Source organism: Lonchura striata, chromosome 2, assembly GCF_046129695.1.
Source record: "Lonchura striata isolate bLonStr1 chromosome 2, bLonStr1.mat, whole genome shotgun sequence".
Taxonomy (NCBI): domain Eukaryota; kingdom Metazoa; phylum Chordata; class Aves; order Passeriformes; family Estrildidae; genus Lonchura; species Lonchura striata.
In genome coordinates, this window is record NC_134604.1 from 31,403,516 (window position 1) to 31,422,143 (window position 18,628).

Sequence of the window (18,628 nt, forward strand, 5' to 3'; positions counted from 1 at the left end):
CATCTTCTTCTGGCCCTCTGGGCTGGTAAAAACATTGTGCCAGCTTGTAGAGTGGGATAGTTCTTAAGTGTGAATTAATGACAAGGTTATAGTGAGGACACATCAACACCCTCCCTGAGCTGGAACTTGGGTGCAACAGCAGCAGCAGCAATGGAGTTTTAGCAGTATCTGATGTGGGCTTGGAAGCCTCAGGAGAAACCTGCCTAAGACAGAAGTGTGTGAGAGGTTTAAAAGCCAAAGTCAGAGCCTTCAGAGTACTTGCCACCTTTTGGTGCCTCCCCATTCGCTGCGACCTCTGTGCTTGCAGCAGCTCACTTTCTCCTTCCCCAGCAGGGGCTCTGCTCCCCATTGCTCACATTGTCTGAACGAGGGGTCTCTTCTCTGCCAAGTCCCTTCGTGTTTCTTCTGTGAACTGAATCCGACTTCCGTCACTGTGAATATTTTACACATATGTGATGAAATAATGACATTTCTGCTCAAAGGAACGCTAAAGGGTCAGCACCAGGGAGACCTGAATAATGCACTCAAAGACAACGCTGGACACAAATATATCTAGGCTGAAAACTCCCTGAAGGGACAAGTAGCAAGGGAGATTCCATGACCCTGAAACCCCATTCTATCCTGATTTCCAAGTACTGGCACGTAGGAGAGGAAGAGAAAGCAGGGAGGGAGAAGACATGCTTGTGTTTGCAAAGGTCTGGAGTGTGCCTTTGCATTGTTTTATGGTAATCTGTTTCTCATTATGCAAAGTCCAAGGACACCGTGTACTGACCTGGAGTAATGCTGTGTGCAGCTGTGGGAATGATGTCAGTGTCCTGCTCTTCTGTGGACACGTTCTGGGGGTTGTTCAGAGACAGGCTTTGGGAGATGTTTGCAGCATGGATCAACATCCCTTCAAGGCAACACCTTCAGCAGGGTGGCAGAGACCTCCGAGCACCAGGAGATGGCAGCCATGCCCAGTTGTCCACACCAGTTGCCATCCCATTTTTCCCGTTTCCTCTCTCATCAAAGACAGATCTGTTACAGCTACCTGGATGTGCCTGTGTTCAGAGCTCATGGCTGCAAACCATGGAGTGTTGATCAAGTGAGACTGGGGTTTTCAGCGAGCACCAAGGCCCCTGGTCTGGCTGTTCCCCACAGTTTAGGGAGGAAATGCTCTCCCAGAAATCACAAGCCCCCATTTCCCACAGCTCAGGCAGCTGGGACTGGAGGTATATTTGCCACAGTCTTCTCGAGAGCTTAACTTCTGCCCAGGTGCATATAAAGGAGAGAGACACCTAGAATAGCACATCCACAATCTCCTTAAGGCTGTAAAGATAAGTGGTTCTCAAAAATATATAATCAGTAGTGAAATGTTCACTATCTAAACAATCTCCAAAGCAAGAACAATATCTTGGGTTAATAAAGTAATGTTACTGCATAGCAGTCACCCTCCAGGGAGATACTCTTGGCAGAGACACCTTAAGCGTTTGAGGCTGAATTAATTTAGAAAGCCAAATTAATGAATGTCTTGTAACAAACAATATGAATTGGTATTTGTGAAGTACTGCAGTTAAAACAATCTTGAGAGTAAAAGAATTAAATTCCTATAGCTTAATCACATGGATTAACTCTAGAATCCACTTTGAACTTAATCAGATTTATGTTCAGAAGAATCTAAACATAGGATGTATTCTTACTATAGTTTATGATTCTTTGCATTTACTCATTAAATTTTTTCTTCTACTACCATGTCACCTGTTGTCATGTTTCAATAAGTATCTTCAACTTGTTGTTAGTCAGAATTTAAGTAAAAGATGGTATCTCAACTCCATTTTAATAAAATGTGAATTTTTTCTAACAATTTCACTGAGAAGGACAATGCTGCTGTTGAAGGACAATTTCACTGACAAGGCCAATATCAAAAGTTGAAAGATGAAGAATCTTTGCTTCTCTTCTTGTTTTGTGAAACATATTGGGTCAACCCTTTTGTGTCCAGTGTGGTCAGTTATGAGTCATGGATGGGAACAATAGGCTGGCCAGCAATAAAAGAAGCATCTCAAATAACTTCAGAGATTTTTTGGTAGCATGTTCAAAGTACTAATTTATCTGCCTTGATCTACTGGGTGACATTGTCAATAGCTTCAAAGCTACAAGAAGAAGTATGAAGACATTTTAATATTTTCAGGTTGTACCTCCAGAAATCAGAAAGAAGAGATGACACATCAATCCTCTGTGTCTAATTTAACCTCTTCACCCACATGATACCAAAAAAATTACAAAACCAGATGCTTGTTTGTCAGACCTTTATTTATATAAATAATATGCACCATATAAAAAAAATATACAACACCATGCTTGCAAATTAATGCTTTGCAAGGATCTGTCATTGCTATTCCTGGTCAAAATTCCTCAAGCTGAGAGTGCCTCGGGAGCCTGAAGTTGTAGGAAGTTTGTGATGCACCTGGCTGTGACCTCTGCCAGCAGGAGGAGGAGCAGGGCTCTCCGCTGTCCTCCTGCAGCTGGCCTAGCACCAGAGGAGGTGTTCTGAGGAGCCTCCAGCCTTACCCAGAAAGAAGATGGAGCAGAGAACTTGCAGCAATCATTAAGGAAATGGCAGAGCACGCCCAGAGTGTGGGACACACTTAGCCTTGTCAAAGCCTCAAGAGGTTAGATTGGAGAGGGCAATCCAGCTGTCATTTAGCTGGTGGGAAGGTGGTGGTGAGCAGGCATGTACTGTGAACCTGCATCTTCAGCTTGTAAAAGCTGTGTCCACTATATCAGGAGCTAATGAGGTCCCCTAGTGGAAGCAGAGTGATTGCCAGGCAGGAGGATGGCTTGATTTTTGCCCCTACAGAAGATACCTATTTGCAGGCCAAAGAGCTTTGCATATGCCAGGATTTTTTTCTGCCAGCTCTCAGTACAGTCACCAGCTAGACATTGCTGGCCATATTATGGGCAGTAAAAGACTTGGAAAACCAGAAGACTGTGGGACTGTAAAGGTGCCTCCAGCAGAGGCAGCTGGCTGGGGAGGGAGCATATTGCATGTCTGGTCTAGGGGGAAATGCTCAGTGGATGAAGAGCACTCAACACAGCGAGAATTGTGGTGCTCTGCATGTAATCCACTTAGATAGACCTGCTGGCTTCACGTGAGGTTTTCAAGCTGAGCTACCTGGGCTGTCAAGGACTCATTTCAACACTCTCAGCTGAGCTTTCCAGTGGCTGGCCAACTTTGCTGTTGGTACATAGGCTGTATCACTTCAGTTGTGATGGTTTTTGACTTCCTACCAACATCCAGAAGGACAAATAAACCATTTCACAGGGGAGGACACGGAGCAGTTGAGCATAGTACAGCTCTAAGAGCCAAAAAATGTGCTCCCTGAAGCCTTCATGAAATGTGCAGGCCAGTGCAGTGCCAGTGAGAACACAGTCACACAAACAGCTTTGCAGGCTGTCTGCTCCCACGTGGGCAAGGCTGAGCCCAGAGCTCTGTTTAGTGGATCACCTGGATTAGCTCTGCAGGGACTGAAGGGAGGTAAATCACTCTCTGGCAATGTCACCACAGTCCTGGCTATTCCCAGTTAGCAATGGATTAGGTGTGAGCCTGGAGAAGGTGTCTTCACAAGATCAGCCTAATTCTCATTGGAAACAAAAAGGATAGTCTTATCTCTAGACACAGGGCTGGAAGGAAGAGCCATGTAAGGAGAGAAGAGGAGAAAGATCTGTTATAAGGGAGAGAGTTGGGAATCAAAGAGCAAGTGTTTGCGAAGTCTTCTGAGTGCTGATAATTTTCACTTCAAAGTCCCAGAATTTTAAAGGCATCTCGTAAATCATCTACTTCATACAGTGGCTGCAGGACAAAATATAAATGGTAGGTCAGTTGTCAAGTGAGCAGGAACCCATGAATATGAGGTAGGAATGGCAGGAGGTGGGATGAGACATGGAAGAAGGGGAAGTGAAAAAGGAGAGGAGAGATTAAAAAAGTTGGGGGAGGAGGCATAAGGGATGTGGAAGATGAAGACATATGAGTGAATGAAATGGCAGATGGCAGGGATGAGCAGCAAGAGCAAGAGAGGCATTACAGTGAGGGAGAGAGGAATAAGCTGAGGGAAGAGGCACTGGAAGAAGAAGGAGAATTGGCCCTTACCATGAGGATTCGTCGAAGTTTCCTGGCAAGATGGACAGAGTTTTCATGCAGCCCTTCCCAGCCTTTGAATGTCTGTTCCCTGTTCTCCACAAATGTGTTCCAGCAGTAGAAGAAATCTGTGCAATGTACAGGGTGCTCAATAGGACACTGACCTCTCTTAGGATCACTAAATCATCACACTCTGCATCATCTTCTCTGGCTCCTTGCCCTACCTTCTCCCCCTCTCCTGGGTCTCACCAACACCCCTTAGTTCTCCATCATCTCTTCCCTGCCTGCACAGCTCACCTTTGAAGGTCATGATGGCAATTTGTGCCCCGGCCTTGTGCAGGCGCCTCAGCCCCTCGGGCTCTGCCTTGCGGTCCTCGCAGAAGTAGAGGCGGGCCATGAAGATGCGGAGGGTGAGGTTGGGGTAGGAGCGCAGGAAGCTGGCGATGTGCTGGGAGCAGTCGTAGCAGGGGCTCCAGGAGGTGAACCAGGTGATTCGGTAGCAGTGTCCCGGGTCCAGGTCCCAGGCTGCGATGTAGCGCAGGAAGAGCACCTCCACGTGACAGCCCATCTTTGGGACACCGGGAGAGACGGGGAGAGGCGTCAAGCGGTGGGCAGGGAGCAGGGTGTAAGAGGGGCAAGGAGGGAGGGCTGGCATGGATGGGGTATGAGGGAGGAGAAACAAGGTGCTGGGAGTGCTCTTGGGTCAGCATACACGGTGACAAGGCACGGTAGTTCTTAAGGGCTAGGGAAGCACTGGTGGGCGCTGGTGTGGGGGGATGTACGAACGGGATGGGGGAGAGCTAAGCAGGAAGGTAGGTAGACTGGAAAAGCAGCAGGGAGTGTGGATGTCTCGCTGGTAACTCGCCCCGGGGTAGCACAAAGTACAGCTTTACTGCATCCCTCAAACAGCGTGTACCAGCACAGCGCCCAGGTGTGCCTCAGTTGCTGCCACAGCCCTCTGCTCCCTGCTGCCCCGGCACACTGGAGCTGCAGGCACCTCAGAACAGGATTCAAGCTGTTCCCTCACCTGGTTGCGCAGGTATCCAAAGTCCAGGGAGCAGGAGGTGGCACTATTCCGGCGCTTCACCACATAGCACAGGTAGGTTTCACGGCGGCCCTTGGCCTTGCGCAGGTTCCTGAAGTTGTAGAGGAAGAGTCTCCTTTGCATGAGGATGCTGCAGGAGAAGAGAAGAGAGAATTTACATTTACTGCAGCCAGCAGTTTACCATGTCTCTGTTGAGGGCTCAGCACCAAAAATATCCTCTTCACATCCAAGCCTCTCTGTACGAGAAAAGTGTTAGTAATTTGCATGAAATGTTCTAGGGAAAGGATGCAGACGTGACTCTGGGGATGAAGCAGGTGACCTTGTGAGTGGAAATGGTATGTGAATTAATAGTGATTAGTCAAACAGCAACTATGGCTGGGCAGAGTGTGAAAATATCTGAAAATATCCATAACATGGACACCAATGAGGGAGAAGTATGAAGGCATCGGAGAAGACCTGTGAAGATGAGAGGGTGCGCAGTTCAGCCATCAAGAGATGTCATTTTTGCTATACGAACCCAGAAAATCCACTGAGGCAAGGGATAGATCAAATTAGAATCTCTCCAGAGAAGACTGGACTGAATGTCTTCCAAGCACCGACTAAAAGAAGAGCAGCATTGAGAGTGTGCAGGACCAGGGAAAGATGCCATCCAGTAGCTGATGGAATATATAAAGGGTAGGCATGCTACAAGTACAAGACACAAGTACCATTTCCACTGCAGACAGACATCAAGACTGGCATGGGCCTGCTCCCATGCCCAGGGATCATGCTGGGGAGAGGCAGCAGGAGCACAGGGAGGGTGTAAGGTAGTCATGAGCCATATCTAACAGCCTTACTGCCAAGTGGAGGGACACAGGCAGCTGGGTTCATTGAGGTGAGATACCTCCCCCGCAGCAATGCAAAACAGAAGTGAATAGGTTAAAAATAATCACGTCCTTTGTCATCCTTTCCCACTCTTAGGCTGATGTTCAGCCCAAAGATGGGGTAAGTTTAAGAGATACTGAGCTTTGTTTTCTGGAGGATCTCCAGTGAAGTGTAGAAAAGGGGAATTTGGGTTTATTAGGAATTTAAATCTTAGAGTCTAGGCAATGTATACACCCTTCATCTGTTTTCTAATGTCACCACAAAGCTTGAGCACTACAGAGCACTTAACGACCAGCTAACAGGCATCCTCTCTGCCCCTCCAGGAGCTTCTGTTCCTTGTGCACCCAGACACATGGCCACTGCATCACAGGTACTCATTCATACAGTCATGCACATCCTCTTGCCTTTTGCTACCTAGTGATGTGCTTTGAACTTGTGTGCCACTCCCTACTGCTCCTCACCTGCATCAGACATTCTCCCTCAGGCAGCCTTACTCCCCTGATTGTCCCACAGACAGGAAAGCGACTCTTTCCTGCCCTGTATCCCTCAGCCTGCAGTGCAAAAATACCTGCTCACAGAGAAAGAGGAAGCACACACATATTCTGTAATGCCATGCTTTATACTGACAGGCTCCTGCAGAAGCACATCACATTAAAACATGTCTTCTGTTAGAAGAAAGTCCACAGAGAAGACTGCACACACTCAGGAGGGTAAAGCATCCCCAATAAGTATCTCATCAAGCCCAACATGAGTCTGCGGCTGTTCCTGGAGGTCTGTCCCATAAGCAGTGCTGCAGTCCTGCTCTGTTGGGCTTGCAGGCTGTGTCAGGAGTAGATCTGGGCTGATCCCACTGCATTTCATCTCCCCTTTCTCTGGCTGTTCATGTTGTGTGCATGTTTCCATACCCACTGCATGTTCTTCATCTTTCTCACACTTAGAGCTGACTCACTCCCTACCACCTTGGAGTCACCCAATTTCCCTGCCTTTGTACAAGCACAAATGAACACCTGTGTATATTCCTAACACACACCCTCACACACACATTGGTCTCCCATAAAATTATCAACCAATGGTTCACTGCAGTTTTCTAAGTCTTTGATGTGTTATTGCAGGGATATGGAAAGGACTGTGCCTGATAACAGAGGTGATCTGTCTGTGATGACAGATCCTCAGGTTGTCCAGAAAGGATAACCCAGAAAATTGCTCAGGTGTGATAGGCCAGAGGCTTGCAAAGCACTTACCTGGGGTGTGCCACAACTGCAGAAAACAAAGTAGAGCCTTGTGCACAAGGCAATTGCTTGCTGAAGAAACATATAAGCCAGGTGAAAAACAATGACAATTATGTTGATGTTTCATTAAAACCTATAAGGAAAAATGCTATTTATCACATCAGAAACATAAGGGAAAACAGACTTTCCCTTTTCTATTTTTTTTAAGTATTGGGCAAAACTATTTGCTTTCAAAATGTTTCTGATTCTTATAATTGTCTCTTTCATCATCTCATTCAATTTTTTCCATTCAATGTTTTTGACCCTGCAGAGTCACATGTGGATGCAAATAAGAGTGAAGAACAAGAAATGACCCCAAACCACAGAAAAATGAAGTTATGATCACTTAGATTATTTTTCAGTTTCAGAACACATTGAAGACAATTTCAATCACAGAAGACATTTGTTCAAATAGAAATGTTCATTAACATCAGCTCTTTTTCTCCCTTTCCTCTGGAGTTCACCATCCCAGGTTTTCTTTTCCCAGGAAGGATTTCAGAATATGGCTGGTGCAAACAGAATAATGAAAGAACAGATGTTGTGTGGAGCAACTGAGCAGATGTCTGTCTAGGTGTAAACTGCTGGATACACATGCAACACCTATGGCTATAGCATAGCTCAAGGGAAAGCAGCAAGGACACAGGAGCTGTGATTACATCTGGGCACTGAAGAAGCAGCCTGAACAGAGATCTTCTCAACAAATAAAGATTCATAAAATTAGAGTGAAGCCCCCTGAGTGTGTGCATAGTATGCAATTGTGGAGAGTGATTAGTCATAATAAGCTCACAGACTAATTGCAGTGCAAGTAGAGGATTGAGGGGCTTAAGCAGCAGATAGCATCTGACTGTTCATCCTTCTGTTATCATCCTTTGTTTCTAGAAAAGAAAAACAATGAAAGGAACAGAGAATAGCCACAAGAAAGAAATTACAGAAAGGGAAAAGAGTACAGGTGGTAGACAGTCAAAGAGAAAGAAAAACAGAGACACAGAGATGCAAGTTGTAGAGAGCAGGACAGGCAGGGAGTTAGATCAGTGAGTCAGATGGGGAAAGGGAAAGGGATGTTCAACACCAGAGGGAAAGCAAGTTAATTCTGACAGAAAGACTAATTTCTTATAGGGAAAAGAAACTAGAGGCACTCATTTTACCTGTCCATGACTCCTAGAGTCTCTCTCAGGTGATGGGATTACAGGGAGGTTATCTTGCAGACTCTGTCTGTGCAGCCCTCTGACCTGATGTACAGAAATGTACAGGACTGGTCTGTGTGTTCCCTCCCCATTCACCCCTATCTGGCTTTTATCAGGGTGTTGGTTGAGGGAGGAGTTAGAAGGGTCTCTGGAGCTTCAGGAGCTGAAGACAAAAGTGTTGAGATGCAAAGGGGCATCAGTTCTGAAAGATGCTCAGCACCCATTGGTCACCACCTCCCCTTGCACTGCCTACCGCTCCCCCCACCTGCAAAATTATTCTGAAATAATATCAACAGCATAACAAGGCAGGAAACATTGTCTAGTGGTTAGAGGGGGGCCTGAGAACTTGTGTACCACTAGTGTGAATGTGGGCAAAACCACACCATCCCTCCGGGCTTCGCATCACGCAGCTGTGCAGGGACGGTGGTGACCATGCCCTGCTCCATTGCAGAGGCAGCTCTGTGCAGCAGCCTGGAGCCACCCTGCTGGAAGGAGCTCAGGGAGCACCAGCTTGTGGGCAGACTTTCCCCACTCCTCTGGGATCCCCTGAACAGCTTGGCAGCCTGGAGCAACACCGAAGCTGAAGATGAGAGTGAGAGGGACTCAGCTCCCAGGCTCAGTGGGAAGTGGATGGCCTCACCTTGGCACCTGAACGTTGCCGTGGGTGTCTGAGCCATGTCAACACGCCAGGAGGGTGGCAGACCTGCAGTGCAAAGCTGCACACGAAGCACCAGTGGGGAGTGACTCTGAGCCTGATCCTGCTCTTCCAGGTGGTACGGCACCAGCACCACTGGCACCAGCTCTGGCGGTGGCAGGGTGGCAGTCAGGGCCCCTGCTAAGGTCTGCGCTGTCCCAGCCAGGCTGGCACTCTGGTGTACACACTTTGCTCTGCCAGCACTGCTTGGGGCTGCCCAGGCTGTGCTCCTGCCCTGGCACCCATCCCCTGTGCAGGGCTGAAGGGCAGCCAAGGGCTGGGGCAGTGCCTTGGGCTGGCCAGGGTGCAAGGAGGCAGCCAGGGGACGTTCTGCTCCCTCTCTGCCCCAAGCAGGGCTTTTGTTTACCTCACGCTACGGTAGTTCTTCATTTTTTCTCTGCTTGATTTACTTTCCTTATTGATTTTACTGGTTTTCAGAATGCTAAGGCTTTGTGAAACCAGTATATGCAAAAACAGGCAAAGGAGAGATGAGTTGTCAGAACAGAGCAAACGCTCTAGCCCTGCAGTTGGAGAGGACTTGTTTTGGAGAGCAGAGAGCATGGCATACTTCAGGAAAAGGAGGAGCACTCCAGCAAAGCTCAGGCATGGGCTATCCTACTCCTGAGGGAAATGCCTGGGTAGGACACATGCTCAATGAACACACATTTTGGCAGCTGCACTGGTCTCAAGAGCTGTGGCAATTATCCTCCTTGAAGATCTGGCTCCTAGTGTTTGACCAAAGCAAGAAGAGACTGAAATCCTCGAGAATCCCTGTCCTACTTAACAGAGCCTAAGAGAGCACTCTGGCTAATGAAACAGCTGTCCCCTTTCAGCCTTTGTTCTAGTAGCACCTTGTGACAAATCTCATAGGGCAGACCAACACAGCACACTATAATATACTGGATTTTCTTTTAATAGTTCAAAGAGCACATTTGTTACGCAGGACATCAAAAAAAGAGAAAAGCACAAACAAAAAGCAAAACCCCCTGGGAATCTACTTTTTGGAGATCACAACTGTTTGTGTTTCATTCAATAAATCAAAGTAAATTCACCTTTATTCTTGTGCTGATTCTCAATTTTCATAGCCAAAAGATTGCAGAAATTTTAATATAAATTTTCTACTTTGAAAGGAACCAAGACATATCTCTAAGGCCAGCCTGGTGTTTCCCATAAATTTAATTGGTGCAAAATTATTTTCTCAAAGGTTTTACATGTCAAGTCTCATAAAACGTATAACTAAATCCTTTCTCTGGTCCTGCCTGTAAGTGGAATTCATCTTTCCATGTTTAAAACATGCTCTTTCCCCTAAATGTTGAGAGTTTCTTTGCTCTCCATGGAGATAAAAAAGAAAGAATGGATGAACAAACAGATGAATTATAGTTAGTGGCCAGGCTCTCAAGTCTAAGCACTGCTTAGACTGGTAGCTTCTTTCACATGTGAGGTGCAAGTGGACAAAGCCAGTGGTAGAGATTCCTCTGCCTCTCTCTCTAATCTCCAGAGCAGAAGCCCTGGTGTGGATGTGCTTTAATGTCTTGTAGTAAGTCTAGGGGATGTTTCAAGAGGGACCTTCTGTTCCTATGCAGTTCTGCCTAAAACAGGAGCTGCACTCTCTTGTCACAGCAAGGTTTTGCTCATTAGCAGAGGTCACCCTTGTTCTGGTAAAAAAAAAAAAAAAAAAAAGAGTTTGGAAAATCGTGGAAAGGTTGTTGATCCCTGATCTGGTTGCTTTTCCAGCTTTCTCCCTGGCTGTAAATTGCCAAATCTGTTACATCTGTCAAGCATATGCTGGGAGCTAACACACAAGGGGATATGCTGACCACTTCAGTTTTCTGTCCTTTCTGCCCAATGAAAACCTATTTGGAGATGGGAGAGGAAAATACTGAGTATGTCTCCATCACTATTTCTGATCAAAGCTGGGTCAGTTAAAGGCTGGTGGGGAAGGCTGGAGAGGGTCCCTGTGCTGCTGTGTTTAGAGTGTTATCTAGCAAGAGGTACTGCTCCAGCTTTTTGGGATCATGGAAGAATGTTCTAGCATCCATTCAGGTTTCTTGTGCTCAGGGTTTTATTTTCGTCTTGGAGTGAAATCAGAGAAATAACTGCTGGCTGAAGAGCAGTGGTCAGGTGCACGGTGGGCTGAAAGGAGGAATGCCACCCTTACTTTTACGAAAGATACAGAAAGCAAATTACCAAGAAATTAGACAGCAAAAATGCAGTGAATAATTTAAATTATCTAGCCTCAAAGCAGAGGAGAGGTTGCTTGTTTAGTCAACAGGAAGTCATGTGTTGCTGCATACCATTATAAATATATGTATTTTTTCCATTCACCTTTTGCTCAGAAATCACCTTTTGAAAGTAGCGCCTCTGGCACCAGTTGGTTGGTTTTACACTGAACACAAGAAACACAGACACCTGCTTCCCCTGGCCTCAAGAGAAAACCTCAAACAGAAAAACTTTCTCTGCTCCACAAGTGCTGATGCACCACAGCCACTGACTTGCACAGAGATGCTGAGCAGGGGAATGGTGGAGCTCCTTGCAGTTAGGCACTGGCAGATAAATAAGCTCTTATGCTTATTTATTATAAGCACATAGAATATGTTCACTTAATATGAGCATATAGCTGACACTATATATCAAAATGCTTATTTATTCCATACACCTTGCACTCTGTTCACTCCACAAAGATTCTTCACCTCACCTTATTTAGAATGACAGACCCAACACAAAGGTAGTGCTCTTGCTCAGACACCTCTGCTGGGACTACCACTCCCATTACTCCAGTCCTGGGTGCAAAAAACCCCTCCACACTAGATGTAGAGCAGCTTACTGTTAGGACATGGGGCAGAGAGCCTTGTCCCTAGAGCTGCCAACTCATCCTGTGGTGCAGCAGTGGATGCTCTGCCTGGGGAGAAGGTTTCAGCCACTGGTTTACACAGCAGTGATTTTTGCGGAATGTGCAGCACCACAGAGATATATAAAAGCTGTGAGGATGTGTGTGAGGTCTGCCTGGGGTGGACTTCACCAGAGAGGGATGGTGTGGTGGTGGGGTTTGCAAATGCAAAGCTAAAGTACTGTGGGGTGAGTGTCACGGAGGCTGCATCTAAATTAGACAAGAGCAGAGATCCCAGGTTATGAGAAGGAAGAGGGAAGTAAAAAAGGCAGGAGTTCAGGACATGTGGGAGGGTGAGTTTACAAAACTTGGACTGCTGCATGCTGCAGGATTATCAATGCTACCACTGATGCAGAATTGAGGGCATCTGGTTGCTGGGTGTGCACTAAGGTTATATGTTATTGCATGTTTTACTAGTAATTCAGCTTTCCAGGCTTGCACTGCAAAATCTTTACCTGGAGACTTGAGCTGCAGCTTATTTTTGTTTCACTGTTGAGCTTGTTTTGGTGCTGGGGGATGAGGCAAATTAGGGTGAAACTATTGAATTGAGTGTACATTTTTTAACCGCAGCCCTGTGAGTGCTTCTCATTCCTGCCCTGAAGATCTCTGCCAGCCCAGCCCAGGGCTTCTTACAGGAACGAATAATCTTTAATTCTGGCCCTGTGACCCCATGATTATTTTGTCTCCCTGCCTGTTTTAGTACCCTCCACCATGTCTCTAGGCCACTTCCAGCCCTTGCCACCAGAGACTGACACCTTCTGGGATCACTAGCAGGAAGGTAGGAAAGGGGCTAGATTGTGTTGAGGAGTTTGGGACCTAGTGAATGGCTTCCCCATCATGATTGCAGATAAAAAATGTGACCAAAATCCACATACTTATGCTAAATGTCCTCTAGTGTGTTCTCTGGCTTGAGGCCATGACACAGTTGGGAGCTTACCTCATTTATGCTAAGAGAAACAGCTTCTCTGATGAAAGCAGAACTGCCCTCCCATGTTGAGAGCTGGGGGGCAAGGCACCTACCAGAGCTGCTGGCACCCTGCTGTTTCCCACTGCAGTGCCTGCAGCATCAGCCTCCAGCATGCCCTGCCCATCTCACTTGGCTCCTGACTCTGTGCTGACCTGGAGAGCTCCTTCTGTGTGCTCAGGGAGCTGCAGGCTCTGTTCCAGTGTTACTGCACCCTCCTATAGCTCAGCCCCCTGTTTTTTGAACACCCCGTTTCAAATCAGATTTTCCCCCTCCTCAATGGAAGTCACTGGCTCTATATCTCTGCAATCTGCTAGCCACAGGGAGAAACTCGGTTTTGTACTGCTGTTTTTCACAGTGAGGCTCACCTTCTAGCTGTGGTTATGGTTTTGCAAACCAGTGTTGCCTGTGATTAGCTCGTGTTTGTGCAGTCCTGCAGCTCGTGCTACTCAGTGCAAAAGGAGCTTGCACCTGGGGCCCGGGTGGTAAATCCTGACTTTAACTTCCCTGTTGTCTTTGGAGAAGTGCTCTGTTGGAGAGACTGAGACAGAAGTCTTGGGAGTTCAGTAAGAAATCGCATGTTGGATGTTCCTTGGCTGTCAGTCGTGTACTGAGTACCTTGCAATTGTACAAGGTTTCCTTGGCTGGAAGTCCTCATGAGCATCTCTTGACCTTGCACTCACATACACCGCCAGGGAATTCCATTTTGCCCAGTCTGTGCTCAACATGGGGACATCAGGTCTACTCCTCTCTTCTATAATTTTTGTGCAGGTACGGGTAAGGCACAGGTAAATTTACTTAAGGGTGGCTAGCTTGGTCCTGTTCCAATTTGGAAAACAGGGAACAAGCAAAGCTTTTAGATTGGAGAGGCAAAAATCTACTGTGGAGCAGTGCCCCTGGGGACTTTCAGGGAACAGAAATGACAAAGAGGTTTGAAGAGTCTACAAAGAGTTCAGACACCTTTCCTAAGCTAAACCAATGAGGGACTACAAAGAGAGCAGCTGATGGACAGTGGAACCAAGAGAGACGGTGTGTGATGACAGTGCTGGGCACACGCAGGGCTGATGAGAAAATCACCACAGCACAGAAAGTCTCAGGAGCAGCTACACCCACGCTGCACCAGGCAGAAAAGAAATGCTTCTGAAGGTGCCAAGAAGGCAGCAAAGACCAACACCCACCTGGCCCTTGAGTGGCACTGCCAAGGAGCCCCGATTAGCTCAGGCTGTGAAGGAAGTCCCAAGGAAAGTCAAGATGGCCAAGAAATAGCTACAGGACATGAAAATTGACAGACCAAAAGAGGCAAAGATCCAGCTAAGGGCAAAACAGTGAAACCCAAGGCTACCAAACCCAAGGCAGAGAAATTGAAAGTGATCTCAGAGTGAGAAGGTGGTGAACAAGAAGTAGATGCAGTGTGAGCATAGAAAAAGTGCTCTGCTGCAAGGACAAAGACTGCAAATCTTTCAATTGAACCACTGATTTTTTTTTTTTTTGTCATATTTTGCATTTTTAACACAATTCCCCCGAAGGAAGAGAATTTATTTCAACAGTTTTAATGCCTTGTTTTGCAATTAAACTTGTGCTTTGTATTAATTAAAAGTTTATTCTTGTTGTTTTCTTCAGTTGACTGCAGCAATATTTATAAGAGTTTGCTCAGAGACGCACAGCAAAAAGCACAGAGACATTAGATGAAAGATGCAATAAAGGAATTTCTAATCTGACGTCAGGAAACTATTCCCCATCTTAAGCATGGTGTAATATTAGAACAAATTGTGGATTCTCCACCCCCTGCTGAATTTTTCAAAATTCACTTGGACAAGGCCTTGAGCAATCTGAGCAGCTTTGAAGTTAGCTCTGGATGTTAACTTTCAATGTAAGTTTACCTGTGATCTTGACTGGGAACATATACAATCTCAATAGCCACATTTATTTTTAAAAATGCACAGCTTAACCTACATTTATTCTTATATTTAAGCAGGTGAGATCTGATGTATCTTATTAGTTGGACACATTGAATTACATATGCTTCTCTAGCACCTTCTTTGCTAATTTGTGACCAGCTGTATTTGTATGGAAATTGCAACCTTAGTAAAATGCCCCAAACTGCATTCTGATAGATTATTCATTAAATGAATGGAATGCTTTTCACAATTCACTTTTTAAAGATATTTCAGCATACTAGCAACAAGCACATACTGTTTGTATTTTAACTGATACAATTCACATTATTGAACATGTTTTTGAAAGAATAATTTACATTAATAGTAAATTTAGACAATCAAATACCTTTGTGGTATTCCCCACACATTTTTAACTAACATTTTTTAAGGGACTAAAATCCAGCTCTGTATTTTGTGGGAGTTTATTCCAACTTGCTGCATTACAGGTTCTAAGGATGGCAGGAACAGAGAGCAAAAAGCAATGTGCTAAAGATCACAGAGCAGGGGGTGAAGAGATTCAGAACTGGAATTCAGATTTCCTGTGCCCCAGTCAAGCAGCTGCTCACAACTGGACAAATGGACAAATGTACACTGTCAAACAATGTCACCATGTGGTGTCAGGGGTCAATACTACAGGATTGTGTACTTCTATACCTCCAGAAAAAAAATACCCAAACAATAATAATAATAATTAAAAAAAAAAAAAAAAAAGCTAAAATCCCTTTTGGTTTCAACCCAGCTATTCTCTGACGAGTAGAGGAGCTCTCTTTGGGTGGGTGGCAAGGACCAGTCCCCCTTTGTGAAGGACAAGCCACACAGCAGCCAGCAGTACATCCCTGAGGGATCCTTCCAGGCTGAGATGCCCAATGTCAATGCTCTTTGACCACGCTGTGGGTTCTTGCAGACAGGATTTGGGCAACAACTTTGAGGAGCTTCTAGGTGACATGTCAGCTGCTTCAACAGCCTTCCCATGCTTGTTAGCTCCACATGCCCAGCAGTGAGGCGCTGCTTCACTGGGGAGCAGACATCTGAGCATTGGCTTTAACCAGCAGCCTTCAAACTGGTCACACAGATCGGTACCGGGGAGCTGTGACAGCAAGAGGAGAAAGAACAGCCAGTGTGGGAAGTGACCGCAGGGCATCTAACAACTCCTCCAGGTCAGGAGAGGTTGTGAAAATCAGCCACAAATGCAGAATCATGCTTCTAAAAACAGGGCTCTGTCAGCTTTCTTTGTGGCTAACCCAGCTGTATGAGCAGCACACCTACTTGGAGGCGTGTTTAAAACCACTTCCCTGGCTTGTAAGAGAAAGTGATATCCAGATATCATGGCAATTCAGGTTGAAGTGGCAGGGAAGATAAATCTGGGTATGGGACAAGTGTCAATGAAGTGTGGGCTGACTCTGGTGTAAGGGAGAAGGAAGAATAAGCTGAATTACAAACACTTGATGGCATATGTTGTGCTTGGCTCGCACAGCCAGGGGAAAGAGCCAGTGCAGGAGCACTGCAAAGGCTGAGTTGATGAGACAGGGCAGGGTCTGGCCTGTGTTGGTTGGAGCAGTGTCTCCAGCCACTGGGGCTGAGGCTGTACCCATTACAGCAGTCCGAGATCAGCACACCACAGCTTCAGCAGGAAGGGAAGTACAGGAGAGTGTTGTGCAATAACCTGCATTGTGTGGTTTAGTCCTGAAGATCTATGGAGCACTCTCGGAGGCAGCTTAATGGGAAATTTGGCCCACAGCCACTTTTGTTCTAGGAATACCATCAAAATGCAGACTTGACTGCTTGCACACGAAGACACTGCTCAGAGTCCCCCACATCTTAGTGCTTCATCTTTTCAACCAAAATATGATGTAAAGTCAATGCCTGATGAAACTATGAAAAAATCAGGAAATCAATGAAAAGGAAATTTTCCTAATCCTTTTGACCTAGATGTGTAATTTTTAATGTGGTCTCTCAGTTATTCCCATTATTGAGTTAAATGGTTGTAGTGAACAAGTTCTTCTCTGCTTATGTGATATTTATTACAGCTTTTCTCTTATTTCAGTCATCTTGCCATTTTATTTGGAGATGTTAATTCTACACCAGAAAGTCATGGCATATGCACAGTAAAAAGATGTGTCCTCAGCACAAATTTCATGGGCTGGGAGGAGTTATCCCTGTGTTTAGCAGCTACCAATAGTCAGGAAAATCTAGCACAACTACCCATGGTAAAAAAAAATGCTGGAGAAAATGTTCTGTTTCTCTAGAAAAATAAAAAAGAATTCCCAGGAAGACCTGTGACTCATGAGTGAGAGGAGGGTGACAGCAGAAGACTAGGCTAGCAGGGAGTAAAAGGTTATAAATTATAGACTCAATATGCAATCAAGTCTCCCCACAAATCTGGAGGAAATACAGCAAGAGACAAATAAACCCAAACACATGAGAGTTGCCAAGAATAACAGGAAATAAATTTTCTTTTAATATGGATTATACAGACTCTAGCATTAAAACAGTGTTCTCCTGGACAGGAGCACCTCTTCCTGTCCCTGCTGAAAGCAAGCAACAGAAAGGCTTCTAACCACTTCCCAGCCTGTATGAAAGTTAAATTTCACAGTAGCTATGTTACCCAGTTATGTATCTATAGTGATGAATATTCACCTCTAAATACAGAGAACAGACTCGACCTAGTCCAGTTTCCAAGATCCATCTCCATCCTACCTTCCTCCACACAGGCAATTTTCACAGGTGTCCCTGTGGCATGGAAGCCAGTGGCTGCCAGTGGCTTGAATGTCTTTGAGATCAGGCTCTCAGTACCCTCCTCTCTACAGAAATGTGCACCCTCTCAGTACAAAGCAATCCCTCCTTCATTCCTAGTCTCATGAGCCTGGAGTACTTGAGAGGAGCATCATCCTCTGAGTAGCAGTGCAGTGCTTCTATATGTAGGACAAAATTCTAGTCACTGTATCATTTGGAATTATTTCTCCTGTATAGTGGATAAATATAGAGAGATTTACCCCATCTAGGGCTAATTTAGACCCCATAAGGAATCTGTCTGCACAGGGTGTCTTCCCCACACAGAGGATGTAACCAGCTTCTTGCTGCATACAGCAGAAATGCTGGTCCTGGCAAGATGGTCCTACACTAATTGCTTTGTTCTTCTTCTGAGACATCTGCCTCTGTGCAGCAAACTGTCCCCAACACTGTGTGACCCTGGCTCTGTGCAACAGGGCAGTGCTTCTGCAAGACTGAATGGTTCAGCAGATGATGTGAAGGGAGTGAATGCCAAACCTAGCAAACTGACTTTCAGATACTCAGGAACAGCACAGAGATCCTAGAAACAAAGTCTTGCTGATCCTCTGGTGTCCCACAGAATCATGCCACTAAGAGTCACATGGAGTGATTAACATAATTCAGACTGCTGTTCCCCAGTTACCCTACCCTGTCTCACAATGTAAACTGCTCATATACGTGTAAATGTTCTCCATATATCTAGAAGTCCTTGAGCAGAGCAGACATCCAGTGCTGCCACAGTGAATTCTTCTGCCCAGGCTGGCCTGTATAAGCACTTATACCTGCAGATATGTTTACCTTCCCCATCAGCACCTGGCTCTGTGCAGGTCAGCACAGAGATTCTGCAGGAAAATTCCAGGTCCCAGGTAAACAGCAATCCCAGATAATGATTCTGCTCCCAC

General features: G+C 45.8%; 1 protein-coding gene across 1 annotated transcript; it reads right to left on the reverse strand.

Moving 5' to 3' along the window:
• Positions 1-3,775: 3,775 nt before the first annotated feature.
• Positions 3,776-8,444, reverse strand: AICDA (activation induced cytidine deaminase). The gene is made up of 5 exons (XM_077790454.1): positions 8,437-8,444; positions 5,142-5,322; positions 4,412-4,682; positions 4,127-4,242; positions 3,776-3,829 (listed from the first exon to the last, which is right to left on the reverse strand). The coding sequence occupies exons 1-5, from the start codon at positions 8,442-8,444 to the stop codon at positions 3,776-3,778; spliced, it is 630 nt and encodes a 209-aa protein (XP_077646580.1).
• Positions 8,445-18,628: the final 10,184 nt, after the last annotated feature.

What these genes read in the sequence shown, in the direction of transcription:
- AICDA (XM_077790454.1), bottom strand. An exon ending in TGCCATCATGACCTTCAAAG is followed by an intron (nt 4,243 to 4,411) that starts GTGAGCTGTGCA and finishes TACATTGCACAG; the next exon opens with ATTTCTTCTACTGCTGGAAC. An exon ending in AACTTCGACGAATCCTCATG is followed by an intron (nt 3,830 to 4,126) that starts GTAAGGGCCAAT and finishes TTTGTCCTGCAG; the next exon opens with CCACTGTATGAAGTAGATGA.